The sequence below is a fragment of the Diprion similis genome, chromosome 10, assembly GCF_021155765.1.
Source record: "Diprion similis isolate iyDipSimi1 chromosome 10, iyDipSimi1.1, whole genome shotgun sequence".
Taxonomy (NCBI): Eukaryota; Metazoa; Arthropoda; class Insecta; order Hymenoptera; family Diprionidae; genus Diprion; species Diprion similis.
In genome coordinates this window covers 12,137,187-12,156,419 of record NC_060114.1, presented here as the reverse complement: position 1 = coordinate 12,156,419, position 19,233 = coordinate 12,137,187, and the positions used below count along the sequence as shown (strand labels likewise).

Genomic DNA, 19,233 nt, shown 5'->3' with positions numbered 1-19,233 from the left:
TTCAGAGTTTACGTTATATATATATATATATACCAATCTACGTACCTTGTACGTATTTCGTATATGATATCCCATTTTCTCGCTTTCCAAGAAAATTATTCATATTCGATGTATATAATTATTGATATTATTACTATTATTATTATCGATAGTATTATCATCACTATTTATTACGCTTTATATGAGACGAGCAAACTCTATCAAATTTAATGCTTTTCGTCTGTACGACCTGCTGTTTCTTTTCTTTTCTTTTCTTTCTCAAACGCGTCTTACAAAAGTAACTGCAATCCTCATATTAATGTGGAAAATATTTTTTTAATAATTTGTAATAACTAGAAAAAAAAAATTCAAGGAATTCAAGTCGACAATAAGGCCCCGATTTACTTTTACAAAGAATTACTCTCTAATTTGAAATCAGTTAAATTTCACTGATTCACTACGAATATAAAATACTACAATAATGAAGAATATAATATTTGACGGCGGTGATCCGGTGAAGAAGAAAAGAAAAACGAAATTAAAAATCAACGTTGAAAAAGTAATGACGAAAAAGAAAAGGAAAACAAAAAAAGCGAAGCCACTCTTCATGAACTGGTTTTATTCGGCCCCGGTTTTTCAGTCGGTGGGTGTATTCGGTGGAAATGAACTCGACTCGAGATTCGACTCAACGAAAAGTTTGGAGAGAGTCGGGTGGCTGTAGATGTCAGCTAATTAAACCCGTTCGGTCTGTATACCGCCGCTTTCCTCCCACACATCCGGAATATCTGCAGCTTACATGCCGATACGAGGATAGACGCGTGAAGGTATTAATACCTTTCTTTTTATACACCGCAGTTTACTTTTTATTCTAATTTGCGAGTTTCTGTCTATCGATTTTCTCAAGCAGAAAATAACGAAAAGCTGATCATTTTCAAAGAACTCGGACGTAAAGCTGTGAGAATTGAACTTTCGGAAAAAAATAAATAGATTGAAAAAAAAATTTACAGACTAATCTACTCGTGGCACAGAAGCATAAAAAAATAAATTTGAAAAAATATGTACGAATAAATATACACCACAAACGAAATTATTTATTGTGTCCTGAAACACGTGCCGCATTCATGAAGAAAAAAAAAAAAAAAAAAAAAAAAAAAAAAAAACTATACCTATTGTAATGAAATTTTAATATTAAGTGACTATACAGTGACAAAGGAAGAATAAAAAAAAAAAAAAAAAAAAAACGTCGGGAGTTTTACGACCTGTACAAACATTCGACTCTGTTATCTGTCGCACGTGTGTACGAGAGGAGGAAAAAAAATAAAAAATAATAATTATTTTCATACCGCCAATTTTCTGCACGAGCAACAAGTCGTATATTACATGTATAATATACATACACGTTAATAAATTGTGAAAAATTGTGGGATTTCACAAGAAAATTGATAAATTTTCAAGAAACATTTAAAAGTTTGGAGAAATAACTATTTTTTTTTCTTTTCTTTTTCTTCCCCGCGAGAAGATGCGAAGAATTTGAAAAAGAATTCTTAAGACTTTGAAAAGACGCGTGAAAAATTTTTGAAACTCGATTAAAAACTATGGTCGGAAGTATAGGTACATGCATATTATAATAATAATAATAATAATAATAATAATCTTGCAATAACAAAGTTTAGAAGCGGGCGAGGAAGCCTTCGGAGTATTTTGCAGACACTCGTGTATGTCTGGGCAAACAATTTCGTGGTGAATTTGACGATGAGCCGCGAGTTCTCTCTCTTCTCTTCGAATCTCATTGTCAACCTGCCGACTTATCTCCTTGGTTATCTTGAGAGAGAACCCGAACAGAACTGTTCAGCTGTCATGCCTCAAGCAATGCGAGGCGTAAATCCTTCACTGCTATGGACGAGTGACTTGTTCCCGACCGGGGCGAGTCAGGCGCTTTCGTACTTGCGGCCACCGAGTTTGAGGACGATAAGCTCATTCTAATTACGAGACGACGGTCCATCATCGCGTCGAGGAAGCAAACCGGAGCAACTTGCGTGTAGAAATAGTGGATTGTGCAACTAGTGCGCAAAATAGGTAATTTCCGCACGACTGTTGCGCGTAATATTTTCCCTTATTGAGTGCGTAAAATTCGATTTTGCGTATCCAAATTAGTGGGCACAGTGGTACATTCTCGCACTAGTGCGGAAATAGAATCGAAACATCTTTATTAGTGGACTAGCTGGATATTTCGATTTCATTGAATATGCAGAACGTTACTTTACAAGAAAAGATGTTTTGATTCAGTTTTTGGTCTAATGCGAGAATGTACTATTTTGCGCACTCAGAAAAAATTTATTACATTTTATAAATGTAACATTTGGCAACTTACGTTATTTAGGGGAAAACGAGAGCGGAATTTTTCCGTTAGTCTCTTTTTTTTTTAACATTCTCCGCTTCTCTTCAAAGCTTGCGGCTTGTTTTCGAAATTACGTTATAGTCTCTTCGACGGAATTCTCAATTCTTCGAAAGTTTTCCCTCTTGACAGAAAACTTTGCAACTACCCGACGTGTACGTGTTACTGAAACACATAAGTGTATGTGAAATACTCATTCTCTCTCACTCAATCTCTCTCTCTCTCTCTCATTCCCTAGGTAATATTGACTAGGTAACAGCTTACGTAGGCAGTTTGCAAGAGAGCAAGTAGCGAAAGCCACTTTCAACTTCTACGGAGAATTACATACTCCCGAGGGAGAATGGCCTCAAGTGGGAGATGCGGAATCAATTTCTTCACAATATTTTGCAGAAGCGAGAATACAAACTACGACAACAAACAGGAGAATCGGTTTGAAACGGAAATTTTACATTTATTAGGTATAAATAAGTACGGAAAGTACCAAAATATAACAGAAAAAAAAAAAAATTATAATCTCAGGCTTATTGTTAGGTTAGAGCCTTGCAATTGCATATCTCGAATTTGATTTTACACCGGCTCGAATCTGCAAAAAGGTGAAGTAAACAGATATATAAATATTTTTGGAAAATATGATAAACTAGCACGTTTATAATTTGAACTTACGACGATTATATCCTGGCAAATATTTACTTTCTTCTCTACTTTTCTCTTCCATATTCTTTGCTGGAGAGTAGAAAAAAAATTTTTCATTATCAGCACCGTAATTTAGGTTTATATTCGTACGCGTCGTATACAGAGAAATAATGTATACACGCACAAACTAAATAAGGTGAGCCCTTAACAAGCATTTAAAATTTATCACCACTGTGCCTGCAAACCATATATATATATATACATATAAACGTACGTGTAAGAGAGGTCGTGGATAATTAATGCGAGAGACAAAGTCGCGCAGAAAAGAGGTGGAAATAAGGATAAAAGCTTATCTCAGCTTAGCAAATGTACATCGAAATACACACGTGCATGGTGAACTGTACCTGTTTTTACTGTACGGTTTTTACTTTAGTCTCTTTATCTCTCCACTGGAAAAGTATGGGGGATATAAAATGCAGTTTGATGTGAAACTTTGTACGTTTGTATAGAGCGTTTGATTATAAATTAAAGTTCTTGTACTTCAAAGCCATATTGAATCTGTTTAATTAGTTTACTAACATCGATTTACTGTAACGACAATTTAAAATTATGGCAATAGTTGGGGGAAAACATACTGTACAAGTGGCCATGATAAAAATAAAAAATAACTAGATTTTTCGAGGAGCTTCTCACTCCAAGTTTAGGGTACAAGTGACTGCCATCTTCCAAAGACTTTCCAAGATATCAAAAGACTTCCGAAAATCTATGACGACTTCCAAAAATTTCCAAAGACTTCGCGTACCAACGTACAGAGATTCTCATGAAAAAAGTTAAGGACTGTACATACACGGTAACCTGCACCACTAAAAATTTCTCTTTCTGTGCAAATTGCAGTTCGCCCGTGTCCAGCCGATAGACAAAAAAAGGAAAAACCGATTCAGGCTCCGCGGAACGACCTGTATTTGGATATAAATAAGAAGTGGTTTGTGTTTCGGTGGTGTGACGTGACCGCGGTCCTTAATTTGTTACCTTTGACCTCTTCAGACCGGTCAATTCCCTGCCACGGTTATACGTGTCACACGCCACACACATGGATTCGTGGATGTATTCGTGCCTGCGCTGATGTCCCGAATCGCATGTTCGTCTATCCCTCGTCTATCCGTTCGTCCGTCGATCCGTCTGTCCAGCATCCGTCTCATCTTTGCCAGCCTCGGGAATAATAAAACAAGGCTTTTTGTGGCGGAGGCTTCCTTGCCGGATTGGTGGGATTTCAGTACGAAATGACACTCGACCAGAGGAGGAAAAACGTGACGCCCGAACCGATTCGAGTCTCGTCTATATATGTATGTACGCGCGTATATATATATATGTATCTATAATACCTATACGTACGTATGTGTACTATATCGATATGGCACATAACTCGGCGGGTCCATATACGCCGATGACGACTCATCTTACAGAAGATCCTCTCTTCGTGCAGACTGGAACACAACTGTACCAGAGCTACTGCGGAAATAATATATATATACATATATATATATATATATATGTATGTATGTGTATATACAACGTCATCGGGTCCTTTTACCGGATAAATAAAAAGACATATATAATAAATATAGATACGTCGATGGATACATTCTTTGGCTATTTTTTATTTTCTTTTTTTTTACTTTTTTCTCCTGCTTTTACGTCAACTCCACAAATAGGGCGCCTTGCTCGCGTTATTAAATCTGTTATGTAACCTTGTGGATAACTTTTGAATCATTAGTTTTGGATCTCTCATAGGGGAAAATATTTTTTCATCATGTTCCAAATTCGTAGTGTCTTATTATTGTTGTTCATTTTTCATCTCTTTCAGGTACTTCTCACTTTAATAATATAGTTCCGGTTATTCGACATTGCGTGCGATTGATAGAAGGGGAAGAAAAATCATATTAAATAAAACATAAACCGTCATTTCAAAGATTTGGCAATCATCAGAGATAACGAAAAACGTGAATAATTAATCACGACTGTAGGAATTCTCGAGATAAAGGAGCAGAAATAAAATAAAATTCCTAATCGATACATCGTACGGTTTTTCAATGATCACTTTTTTAACACAGAGTATTAACGAATTAAGATCATCAGTAAATGAATGAGCAATATCGAATGCCTGCCAAAACTAACCCACTGTCATAAAAATATAAATAAATAAAGAGTCAACATAATAATGCACAAATCCATAAATAAGGGGAAGAACCGTCAACAAAATTTTCTGCAGACCCTTTGAACACTGACGAATCGAGACACGTAGAAAACGTTACGCTCCGATTGGGTGTCTTGTGGTCTGTCACGCACGGATTATGCTTTTTTTTGTCACTTTTGGTTCGACAGTTTAAAACATGATGGTATCAGAATTCACGGATATCGCAGTGATAAAAAATATTGTTGCATTGACCAGTTTTGGGGTGTGACGCGTTTTTGTGGTTGACCTCACCATGATTTTTATTACAGCAAATTCTCCGAGTGACATGAAATTGGACCGTCGATTTAGTAACTTGAAGCAGTTCCTCGTTTCACACGCGTCGTAGTAAAGTAAACCAGAAACATTTAGTATACTGTAAAGAAATTTTAACTGTCAATTCAAATATTCCACGTGAGATAGTGATGGATTGATAAGAGATAGCGTTGAATTGACATCGCAAAGTGTCTGATTCACACGAGAATAAGAGGTTATAATGGAAGTCCATCCTCGTCGAACTTTTCTCAACCCAATGCAGAAAGTGAATCTGAATTTTGTTGAGTAATTGACATTGAATGCAAATATTGGCATCCAGTGAAAGAAGGCAATCTTTCGTGTAACGTTCATCTATTACGATGCAGCAGATGATGTCAATGACCTAGTGATAAATTATTGTGCAGGACGACAACTCGAGTAGTATTGTCAAAGCTTGCGTGTACATACAATGTAGGTACAGGGTGTATACATATAATTATAATAAACGAAGGGTGGGAATTAGCAATGTGAATATCGGAACTTGGTAGTCGGTGAAGAGGAGTAATTTTTTAATGAGAAAGACACTGGTAGTCTCTCCACTTCGCTCGTCAACTGTTTATACGTCGTTAGGGGTTTAACACTAACAACGAATGCACGACGCTGAGGGAAGTTGTAGAAGGGTTGTTGAGAGTGACACAAAGCAAACAGACCCTCGAGTTTCGAGTTCCGGAACAATGGAGGTAAGTGATCGCGTGTGCCTGGCAATTATTGTATACCTACACAAGTCCGCATGGCACATAACTCTTATACCGAGGAGGTTTTGATATGTATACGTACTGCCTGCTCAATCGGAACCTCGGATAACCGAGTGTGAGTGTGTGTGTGTGTGTGTGTGCGTGTGTGTTGGTATGAATTTCCAGCTATAGCTGTAGCTGTAGCTGTAACTGTAGGGCAAACGTGTTGCTTCGCGGCTTGTCTGATTTAGGCGTTACTCCGCCTCCTTTCCCGCAAGTTTCCGCTTTCAGTTATCGTGCATTATGGGTTTGTTTTGTTGCACGTCATTTTAAATCGTTGGGGAATTTATAGTGCGATGTAATTCTGACTAATGGGGGGGTGACGTTATACGGGCTCTGTTACCCTGCTGTATAATTACTATTTGTCAAGTAACGTAGCTTGCTTTTGTACGAAATATCGGCCGGAATTTATATGTATGTATACCCTGCATATAATACAGCATGACGTGGACCCTGGTAAAGGGTCATTGATAGTTGCAAAAATTGATGAACAGCGTTATGTATGACACACAGGTTTAGTACAACCGTGTATCTGATACTTTAACTCGCAGTATACACTCGGCGATGAGTGATTTGAAACCACTCTCGAAATCAGCTTTTTTTATTCAATGAGATTTTTAAACCCAAGCCAAGTATCGTGGGGTTATTCGATGTCAGTTGAATTTACTCAAAAATTCACTCGAGTTGTATGTGAAGTGAGGTTAACGGAAGTCACAGAATCGCTTCAATTCACGCCACGTTTCGAGGTCGGTAGGTTGAAGCCAAACCACAGAATGGTCAACCCCTTGATTCGAGGTGTGCGCAAAATTGTATCTTCACCCCAAACACGTGAAAGATAACGAATTGCCTTTGATCTGGTTTTAGGGTAGCTGCATGGTGCCGATGTGTATCTGTAGATAGACTTTGTAAACTAGATACATATATATGTAGATGTACAGCTACTATAGTAGCAGAGGTAGTAGCGAAATTTCCAAAAATCTATGTGTGCGTAAGTGCGGTATATATAATATGAACCCTGTGCCGATACGCAGGGTGAAAATTGTTTCGGATTATCTGATCCCGATTCTCAAGCCACCCCAGTTTCCGATACAAATTTCCGCCGCAGCCGCGTGGAGCAAGTCTGAAGTCGAGTTTACATTTATAAAATTGAAAGCCGAAGCCTGAAAGAGCTTCTTACAAAAGCAAGCATTCCCTAATCCGATGGTCGTGGCGGCGTAGAGAGATAGTGAAGAAATACGGTACGGAAATCGAAAATTATAAAAACAAGAAGAAGAAAAAAAAAAATAAAGAAGAAAAAGTTATAACGCTCAGCAAACTTTGTATCAAGATTTTGAATGACAAGGTGATATAGGTATAGTCAAGTTTTTTCGAAACACATTAAAATAATTATCTTAACGCTTCCCACAAAAAAATTTTCATCCCTATGGAATGTTATTACATTCTGCAGGGGGCTTGCTTTATGATTTGAATTTTAGGGTTTGGGGAATCCCGGGGTTGAAATAAATTTAATAATGTATGTATGTGTACGAGAGAAAGAGAGAGAGAGAGAGAGAGGAGAGAAAGATAAAGAGAGTAAGAAACAGAGTGGGAGGCAAGGGGGTATTATCGCGATTGCGATAAATCCGAAGTTAATAATTTGATCCCCGAAAAGATGGTGGGAGAGAGAGAAGAGAGAGAGAGAGAGAGAGATCGGGCGAGACAGTTACCTGGTTAACCCGTAGCGACTAAAAAGGAGCTCGTAAAATTCCCGGCTCGTAAAGTGATACGAAAAGTACTACTGTATACGTAGGAATGGCTGATAAGTACGACGCGGGTCACCGCGGAATAATAACGGCCTAGTAGCGGGTGCCCGAACCTGAACCCAAACCCAAGTTTCGAGCCTGCCACACGCCGCCCGGCAAAGGTAGCCGTGGTATGAGACAAAAACATACGCGACGGGACGATATTGCACCCACGGGAAACTCGCCGGACATTTTCCCCTGAAATATTAAAGAGCAGACGGACACGTTTCCGCCAATATATACACACACGCATACATACACATATGTATACACATGGAGATATGTCCCTGTACCTGTCGAGGTGTATAACTTTATCCGAAAAACGGACTTCTGGGAGTTTACACTTCGATACACTATTAAACGAGGATACGAGGTGGTAACAAGTGAATATATACGACTACGACTGACCCGGGAAAAAATTTACACTACAGCTACGCCATTGGGGAAAAGATTTGATTCGCATTTTACGGCTCTGTTGATACTTCGAGACCGAAAGTGTGGACGGATTTTTATCGTGCCAACGACGGGGAATATGTAAAAATTTGGTAAAATTCCGATCTCGATATTAGACGGTAGATTAGGGCCGACAAAGTCGCGAGGTGGACGCGGCGAAGCGGCCACATTGTTTTCGGTCTCCAGCTGTACCTCCGATATTCGTAACGTTGCGATAGACAAACCAACGCACTCTTCGCTGCGTTTGTCTTTTTTTTTCGTTGCTCTAGATGAATACGTTTCTGGCACTTGCTACGGTGCAAGTCTCTCTTCCGTATAATTCCACCACCTCCCGGTAGTGATTTTATTTCCACGTTCATACGTATGTATGCCACTGTGTATAGGCATACTGTCGCGCAGATCATAAATTACGAATATATAACATGCATGCATACTATACACGTATACGTGTGTTCAGAAATGTTGGGTGAAAAAACTCACATATAACGTTGAGATGGGCGTTGGCTCGGATCGCTTTTACGGTTCGCATGAAGGGGCCAACTTGGCACTGATATTCGCCATCGTCGGTTAGCGAGGCGTCGGTGATTCTCAGGTTATAAACACCCGCGTTCTGGTCCCCGACCATTCGGAATCGTGGATACCCAACGATCTGCCCATCTAGAGTTGTGAAAGTAAAAAAAATAAAATAAAAAATTATACATACATATATACATATAAAAAGCAATTTCTGAACTATCTCTGCACTCGTTTATGGAATATAAAAAGTCAGGGCCAATACGGGAACTTCGCAATATCGTCAAGATTTTTTTTGTTTTTATTCACGTTTTTTGTTATCTTTGTTTTTCAAAACATCTTATGCTCACTGTAATTCGAATGGAAAATGAATGAAAAAGAAAGCAATGTTTTCACCTCTAGACATACTTGTATCCCTGAGCGTAAAAAATATACATTCATTTTCCATTCGAATTACAGTGAGCATAAGATGTTTTGAAAACTTTGTGTTTGCATGTGCTTAAAATTTGAACGCAAGATATTAGGAGGTTTTTTAATCGAAATACATGGTGTACTTACCGGCCAAAATGACGTAGGCGAAGCCATCCTTGACCCATTGAACAATTCCGACTCTGTTTCCAACCTCGCAGGGTATAGTGACTTCGCCACCCTCGAGTACCGAACTGTTTCTTGGTGCGACCCTGAAGTACTGCTGTGCTTCTCCTGTAACAATTGAAGTAAGTCAAATTAAAAACTGGCGGATTTTTATTGTATATTAATATTTTCTTTTTCCTTTTCAAGCACTTTTTTACCTCTGGAAAAAAAATTCACAGCGAGTGGCAACCGCTGTGATAAATACTATAAATATTACAAAACGCAAGTTTAATTGTGTGTGCATGATTCGAAACAAGCACAAAATTCAGGCATACATCGCAAAATGTATACCACAGGTATAATAGTTAGGTACATGGTATAAATTATTTTCCGTGCGTACAGGCGATTAATTTTCAAAACTGAATTATTGTTGTATAAACAGGCGTATAGCGACAGGGGCGATTTATGAAATGTACTCTCTACTTATTAAGGGGGATATTATGGTGAAAACAGATGTTACAGTAATTGATTGTGTTTTTTTTTTTTTGATTGAGAATTTTTTGAAAAAAGCTGGACATTTCGATAATAAGACCGATTGAAAAAATGGCAACACCTTAACTTCGGCATCATAACACTGATAATCGACGGATCAAATGAACTATAACTGAAAAAATAGCATGAGAATTAACGTAGGTAGCCATGTTAGATATCATAAATTTTTGGATATATATAAATATATATATATATAATATATATGTGTATGTAGATACTTTGTACTTTTTTTTTATTCCCGTGACAGGCAAACTGTGAATAAAATTGACGAGAATCAGAGTCGGAGTTTCTGTCGCGATATGCGAAAACAACAACAGCAACAACAACATCGGGGGGTGAAGAACGAAGCCTGGGGATTTGTCCCATGGAAACACAAGGCTCGTTCCGTCATCGTGCTGCAATAATACGGGGTCGCTGCGGTTTGAAACAAGGGGAAATAACGCGATTCGAGATAGCGGGTGAAAGCACGCGTGTACAACGAGGGAGGAAGGGAGGGAAGGAGGGAGAAACTCTCGACCTTTTTCGACCCTCTTTCAACCCAGCCACACAAACTGTACCTTCTACATACTCCCATGACCCATCCGTTAATTATTATTTTGACGCAACGACACAAAACGCGTTGTTATCAACCTACGCCGAACGTTACGTATATATATATATATAAATGTGTGTGTGTATGTGTGCGGAAAAGTGAATAGTCGACATTTGATTAGCGAATATGTATCGCGTGCATAGTGTTTCTCGCTATTCAATTAAGGGGTTATTCTGGTCTAGAAATTTGAAAAAATCGTTTTTTTTTTTCTTCCATATTTTCAAAGTTTAGACCTTTAAGAATAAGACTCTATAAGGATTTTTGGAAATTTAACTTATTTTCGGAGTTACGGTTATTTTTGTGACGCGCTAACTGAACCGGTCCGACTGGAACGAATCTTTAAATGCGATTTTTTCGAAACTACTTTTTTCGATACGGTTGACATGATATCTCAAGTTCTGACGGATCGATTAACCTGAAGTTTGGTGGAAATGTTCTTGGAAGCACGAAATGAAAAAAAAAAAATTGTTATTATTTTTTAAAAATTCGGAAAGGTCAAAAAACAGGGGCAGAAGAAAAAAATTTTTTTTTTTTTAAATCGTCTACATTTCGTGGACAAATTTTTTTTTCTCTTTTCGTGCTCCGGACTATTGAGACATTTTTACTAATAAAGAACTTCTTTGGATTTTCTGTTTCAGAATACTACAGGAGTCAAAAACATGTCGACCAGGACGCGCCTTTTTTTCTGTACTCCCCACCTTACAACTCTGTAACTTTTTTTCGTTTCTGACGAATTTTTCTTGTATTCTTGAAACATCAATAAAGAACTTGTAAAAAGATGGATGGTAAAAATATGTTTTTTATTTCTTTTTTATCTCACTTAGAAAAATACCTAAAATTTAAACCTCAAGACCAGATTACCCCCTTAATCTGGGGTTACGGGGCGTAGCGGTGGAGGAGACAAACTTTTAAAAACTGAGAAAAATATGACCGGAATTTAAGCGAAGCCTATTTCCTTTTCCTTTCTTTTTCAGTGTGTATGTGTGTGTGTGTGTGTGTCTGTGTCTGTTTTTCCCTCTCTACTTTCGCGAGTAAAAAGGCGAAAACTGTTTCGCACCGAAGGCTGGAATTGGCATCTCCGAATCGTAAGCCCCCCCAGGGATTTGGAGTTGGTAGGTATAGCTTGCGTGGTACAAAGTGGAGTCGTCGCATCGTTCGTCGCTTTCTACAAGAGAAAAGCACGTCTCCTCCTCTCCGGGGTAACAACGTTTCCCGCGAATCGGGATCATCGCTTTTTGAACTTGATTTTCGGCGTTACAGTGACGATTTTGCAAACGTGATTTGAACGCGAAATATATGCTCTCCGATTCAGCAAGGGTTTTACACATATCGCCGTATGAGTTCAATTATTATCAACCGCATTCCACGTATCGCGGCATTCGCGATACGAGATGGGTTTCCTGCTCCACCACCACCCTTGCAGCGCATTTCATCGGCTTTTGATTCAATTATTATTATTAAAGAACGCAGCTTGAAAGCAACTTGAAAATTAAAATTGTGGCAAGGGAAATTAGAATAAGTTTGAACGAATGTATAACAGCATCCTTGCGATCGGAGTAAATTCGATATCAATTAACAATTCATTCTGTTCATCGTCAAGTTTATAACCGCAGATGATTGCAGGATACGTTTTAGATAAGATAAGATTATGAAAAATTGGAAAACAAGTCTGCGCCACTGATCGAAGGAGGTGAAAAAAAATCAAAGCATTGTAACGGGGGGGGGTAAAAATTTTTTCCAACGCTTGAAAATTTGATAAGTTTTAGCGGATAAAGAGTGAAATTAATATTTTTATCGACAACGTTGTCGTCGTGGTTGTTACTTAAGGCATCTAATTTTATTATTACTGGTAATTTTTTTCTTTAAAATAACAAAACCAGAGATAAAGAAGAATAAAAATATAGCCGTGTAATATCTTCACGGCAATGTAACAATTATATTACGCAGATATTTTGACACGTGTGGATACCTGTCACGAATCTGTCGAGGTTTTGTTCGCTGCGGGATGAAATTTTCTGCAGACGTGTGCGCAACTGAGTATGATTCACGATGGAATATATTACAGTCTCGTTCTGAACAATAGATTTTGGTAACAGAGAGTTTTGGACCGAGTTCAGCGACGCGGGAAGCTGGACGCGGGATGGCGAAAGAGAGAGAGAAAGAGAGAGAGAGAAAGAGAGAGAGTGAGGAGAGGAGAGGGATCGTTTAAAGCCTTGACGGTTTTAAAAAGCTTAAAATTTATCGCCATAACGCCACGGTGAACGCCGTATAATAAATTGCAATGAAACTTAGGTACAGCTTTACCGCGAGTTCTTTCTTTTATCACGTCCGTCTTTTGCTGATGCTGGTGTTGGTGTTGCGTACCCGGCATCGCCAGTACAGGGGCAGGAGGAATTCAGAGAAAGAATGCCGGAGGGATGAAGGAGAAGAAGACGTGACGGGGAGGAAATAAACGGGAAGACCAAAGAGATAAAGTGACCTGTAAGAAATCCTGATAGCGAAAAAGAAGAGAGGAAATGGAACAAAAATTAAACATTTAGATAACAAAATCCCAACGGTTCACCATTTATCCATTTTCACTGTAATACGTGTATTAATTGTTTATATATCTAACTTATATATATTTTATACGTTGCTCGAAATGTGGCGTCATTTAAACGTTAAAAGTATTTTTTTATTCTTTTTGTTCTCTTCTCATTGATTTCGCTCAAGATTGTATAATTGTTGAGAAATAAAATTGCAAAAAGTATTCAAGAAATTGTATCGGGACTGCAAATTTAATAACGATTTAAACTTTGACAGTAGATATATTTGTCGATCACTCGAAAGAATCGCTTCATTTATATTTTTTTTATAGAATAGTCGTTTATGTCCGTTATGACCGAAACACAATTTTCTCCTCCAACATTTTCGTCACACATGAAATGTGTGTCCTATACACAATACATATAATACATGCATATCTATAGAATATTCTGTATAATAATTTTTTACTCCGAACCTTTGGGTGAACGTTGAAAAAAAAAAAAAATTATATTCCGTTTTTTCTGTGGTATTGATCTTTTTCAGGTTTAGGTGTATTTCGCTGTCGCCTGTGTTTTGTATTACTTATTAAGAAGGGTCGTCGGATGGTTCGGGTGTATATTTTCCAAGTCGCTTAACATTTCTCGTCAAAATATTCCCGGTACTTTTCTCTCGACCGCGGTCTGCAAATATGCATCCATCCATCATATGGATTGCATAAATGCCTTAACCCATTACGACTAACTTGTTTTCGGTCCGAAATAAAAATTCGAGTTTAATTCTATACGAAATATGTAACAATGACCGGCGATGCATCCTGACGAGAGAAAATAGGATGCATACCTTAATTCGTATGGAATCGAAGTAACATTTTCTTTCGGACCGAAAACAAGTTAGCCGTAAGGTTAAGGCGCATTTATACATTTTACCGTAGACATACGGAAATTGCTTCAGCGACAGTTAATTTTTCTCCCTAGCAAGTTACGTTGGCAATGAATTGCAACTGCGATATTTTAGCCTGTAGTGCGTCGCCCGAACGGAAAGCGGCGAATCAATTTCCGTATGTTTACACATAATACAACCCGAGTGCAGGTAGTTTTTTTTTACCGACGGAGGTAAAGATACTACAGAAAAAAACTCTTCTCGATGCATTCGTGGCTTATAGAGAGCGGGTTTTAAATATCTTCCTTGAATGTACACATATATGTATAATATATATATATATATATATATGTAAATAAACATATTATAATAATCGCGCAGCGATTCTCCGGCCATTAAATCGGATTTCAGGATCCACCCTCAAAGCTCCGCGGAATCAAGAATAAGGTTGGAGCGAAGGAGACCAGGAGACGAATAAAAAAAAATAAAAAAGCAGAAAAGAAAAGGAGGAGATAAAAAACAACGATAAGAGGAAGAAGAGAAGAAAATGCCTCTCAGCCCGTGGACTGTGAGCCAATTCGTCTTTTTCTTCGGAAGCCCGCGTGAGCAGCTCGGAGTTGGAAGAAGGCTGAGCTTTTCCTTGCCACGAAGTAGATTAAGTAGGTATAGGCGGTTAGGTACACGGCCGTTTATACCGTTTAACGCGCATGTGGATATATAGACGTATGTATCATATATACGTATATATAATACATGATCCTTAATCCGGAATCCTCTTATCGCTTCGTTCATTCGGTTTTTATCCGTTTATCCCTGCGTATCGAAGTCTCGCTGTATATCTCCATTCAATTCACTTTTCGCGTCACCGTTTTGTCCGCAAGTTGAATTAGTACGTTAGACTGTTCTGAAGATTGAAAAAATAATATACACAAAATTTTTTAATTTTTTTTTGTCTTTGAATTAATTACTGTTTATAAAAATCAGTACCTACTTCGGTTTTTCCGAACTGAAAATCATTCTCTCAAGCTCTGGATTCTATTATATTTAAATAAAGTGTGAACAAATTATATTCGTTTTAGTTTATTTCCAGAATAATGAAAAAATTTCTATTTTGTAGAGCAAAGACTAATGTTTAGACATTGTTTTGTCGAAAGAAAGAAAAAAAGAGTACAAACAGAACCAACTCGGAGTTACGAAGAAGCTCGGCTTTTTTTCCACACGATTATACATCAGCGGTGATTTTTCAATTCTGAAATATTCATACAAGAACGTTTCGGATTTTAGAAGCAAGCAGGTTTCAGAAGTCACTTCGAATTTTTCAGACAGTGAATTTCGGAAAAATTCACGAGGACGGCGGTGGCGTAAATTGATGTGAAAAAGTTGCCTTCCAAATTCCGCGAAGTCTCATCGCGAATCGTTGAGATCATCAATTTTTCAGGAGTCTAAGTGGCCGCCATTTTGTTTCTAGAAATCGGATGGAAGCTCGTAAGTTTTTATCGAATAAATGTATCTCTTTTTTTCTCAAATCGGTGGAAAAATTTCATTTCGATTATTCGAATCGTTTTACACACGTCGAAATATTATTCATTGCTTTTATAGAGCGAAAGATGATTTCTTTATATTCGTAGTAATATTTTGAATGAAATTATTTCACAATACTAAACTCCAACCGTTTTCTATAATTTAATTAAATTTATTATAAGCACTTTCACGAGATAGAGCGAATAAAAATAATAATGATAATCGTTGAAACAGACGATCACGGTTTAATTAATATTTTATGTATATACAACTAATGTGCATTTGTATATGTATATATAATAAACCGAAAAAAAATTGAATAATTATAAACCCGTAAAAATAATTGATACGGGTAGGCGAATTTCAATTTCGGATCATTGTTCATCGACGTGTAACAGCAATAATCAGGAGGACAATAATAATGATAAACGACAGAGGGAAAAAATTCAGGCCGACAATACAAAACCGCGAGAGCGGTGCTCGGCTCGATCTGCAGGGAAATCAATCAACGACCATTACAAAAAGTGATTTAACGCACGAAATGAATTATACGTATAATATTGGCCTCTAAACAACGCGCAGCAATCGCATACACATTGGACCACCGATTATTAATTTGATGTGGAAAATTAATTTGATACAATGCGATGTTTCTTTCTTTCATTCTCTGATTTTTTTTTTTTTTTTTTTCTTTACCTTTATAAATTAAAATTTTCAAAGGTTGAAAGAGTTTGAAAAGAAGTTCAAACCTGCATCGAGTTGATCTCTATTATTTAAGTTTTATTCATATGAAATTTCAATTTTCATTTCAATTAATGCATCGGAATTGTACTACGTATAACGAAAAAGGATTATTTTCAATGAATTTCTTTATTTCCACTTTTCATTCCAACCGTTCTTTCCAATATTCAATTTTCAAATTTAGACGCTTTGAAATTGGAGCTAGCGTGGTAGTTTACTTTTCGCGGTATTCTATATCCCTATACATATACAAGCATGATATACGTACAAGCCAGATGTAATATTTCATGCAGACGCAGAAAAAAACCCGAGGATAGAACCTTCTGTACGTCAATCTCGAGGATTGATGACGAAGACATTGTGCAAAAAGAGGTGATCGATAAAATTTACGAAATATTCCACTGGCATCAACGTCCAGTTACAGCCATACTGTAATTTCAAATATAGCTACCTAAACAGTGAAAGAAAAGAAAAAGATCCGGTTTCTTTCCATCCTTTCTCTCTCGTTATTACATGTATTTCAATTCAATTTTTTATCTCTTCTATCGAAGTTATGCAGCGATAATGAAAATCGTATTTTTGAATAGATGTCGTTTTTTTTTTTTTTTTTTTTTTTTTTATAAAATACAGCTATTGAATAAAGGAAAATAAAATTCGTCTGGATAAGATTAGACGAAAAGAAAAACGATTCTCGTTTCAATTTTCCTTTCAAATTTGTTTTTTTTTCTTCTCCGTTTGTCTAAATTTATCTTCGCAACAAAATCAATAAACATGTGTATCAAATATGCGAAAAAAAAAGATAAGTTTTGTCAATTCAAATCAAATACATGGTTTCACTTGCTAACGAAAATAATTGTTTCAACCCCATTTTCGATTAATCAAATGCCACTTTTATTCAACTAAAAAATCAAAACAACACTTCTATCGCCATATCTGATAAACTCAACAAACACTTTCACCGTGTAAATAATAACACAAGTTTGTCCAATTAAAAGACAACGAAATTTCGATCAACAAAACCTACACGTAACATATCGCATTACGACCTATAATAATAATAATTAAAGTTTTGCTGCTGCAGCAGCAGCAGCAGGTTGCGCATAAAATAATTCTACAAAACTAAACTCTCAACGTGCTCAAGTCATCGCTGCTGTATAATTCATGTAGTGCACATACCTACGCCTTCCAGAGTAGGGTACTTACAATTAACTACTGCTGAGGGTTGCCTGTGGATGAAGGTACCCATAGGGTACCTAGTAGGTAATTAACAACTGCTCTGAAACGTTACAAACACGTCCTTGCATCGACGCCCGTGGGTGAGGAGGTAAAAGGAATAAAAAAAAAAAAAAAAAAAAAAAAAAAAAAAAAAAAAAAAAAAAAAAAACAGCAGCGACAACAACAAAAAAAAAATATAAAATAAAAAGAAACAACCTTATCCCCGAAAAAAGTGGCTTCTAACAACCCGGCGGACTTTATACTCCCTGAACATCCGAGAAAAGTAAGGACACGGTGATCAAGTGCACCACTAACGACATCCATTATACCTGATAGGTACGCCATGCCTGCATCATAAACTCCAGACACACATACATTACATATAGAAAGACCGGATGCAGTCCCGTTTTCATTCACGAGTTGACGAGATGCAATTCTATTCTCTTAATTACTTTGTTCGTTTTATCGACAGTTGTATTATTGACACAGAGTGTGGAAAGAAAACAGCGTGTCTTCAAAATTTGATCAAATGTATTTCGAGAACGATACGATTCACACTCTCATTGCTCTTCCAGTACACCTGTCGAGGGGTTTTCGGAGTCGTTTTAAGGATGCGAAAGACACCCGGTATTATGAGTCTTCCATCACGGTTTCATTTGTATCCATCCTCAGTGTAACACGAAAGCCACATCCGGTGTATCAATGGCAGAGCGGTAAGTTCGTTGAGAAGTGTTGAGGAGTTAGTACGAAGCCGCGTTAGTACGTCGGCATAACCGGTCACACAACTTTTTACTCTCATGCTTCTCTATAATGTGCTCTATACGTGAACATCCGTACATATATATATATATACCTATATATGTGTATATATAAAATATATAGTAGTCACGTACAGGTCCGTACGATTTCTTTGATAGTAATTTATAATTATAGGATTATAATTATACCTCGAATAAATTATAAATGAATAATGCACGCGGAGTCGAGGCGTGGAAACGCTTGTGTATAACTGGGATATTGTAGATACGCATACGTGAAGGACTGAGGTGAAAAATCATACGAGTAACGTGTATTTACGTACATTTCATCCCACCTCCGGCTCCTGTTTGCTGCTCCTATTACCTTCTGCGTCCCCAAAGCTTTGTGTATAGGTAAAACTGATTTTATAAGTATACGTGTGTATTTTATTATACAAATCAATAGCCAATTTTTTTTTTATTTTTATCTAAGTATGATAAATAAAAGAAACAATATGCAAGGAAATTGACTAGAATCGAATTTTGTATTTGGGTCGAAAATTTTTTTTTTTTTTTTTTTTTTTTTCCGGTTTGTTTTCTCTGTTCCTAATTTTTCCCGTCAATTGTTTCATTTGTATTGTTTGTTTCGTTGTTGCACGGAATTTCACCGTTTTTCTTCATCCTTTTTGTCAATCCCTCCGCGTTTATTCTTCCAAACATTTGTGCAATTTAACAAACACCGCAGGAAACTTTTCCAACCTTTAGTTAACAACGATTATTTTTCATTTTTACCTGTGATTTTTCATTGTTTATCTCGTTGGCAGTTGTTTACATTTCATTAATTTCAATATTTACGTGCATACA

General features: G+C 37.1%; 1 protein-coding gene across 1 annotated transcript in view; it reads right to left on the bottom strand.

Annotated features, from left to right (window-relative positions):
• Positions 1-19,233, bottom strand: part of LOC124411922 (nephrin-like) — a 188,103-nt gene that overhangs the window by 39,089 nt on the left and 129,781 nt on the right. Inside the window, 2 exon segments of the mRNA XM_046891464.1 lie at positions 9,001-9,177; positions 9,592-9,735. Of these exon segments, the coding sequence (XP_046747420.1) occupies positions 9,001-9,177; positions 9,592-9,735 (321 nt within the window).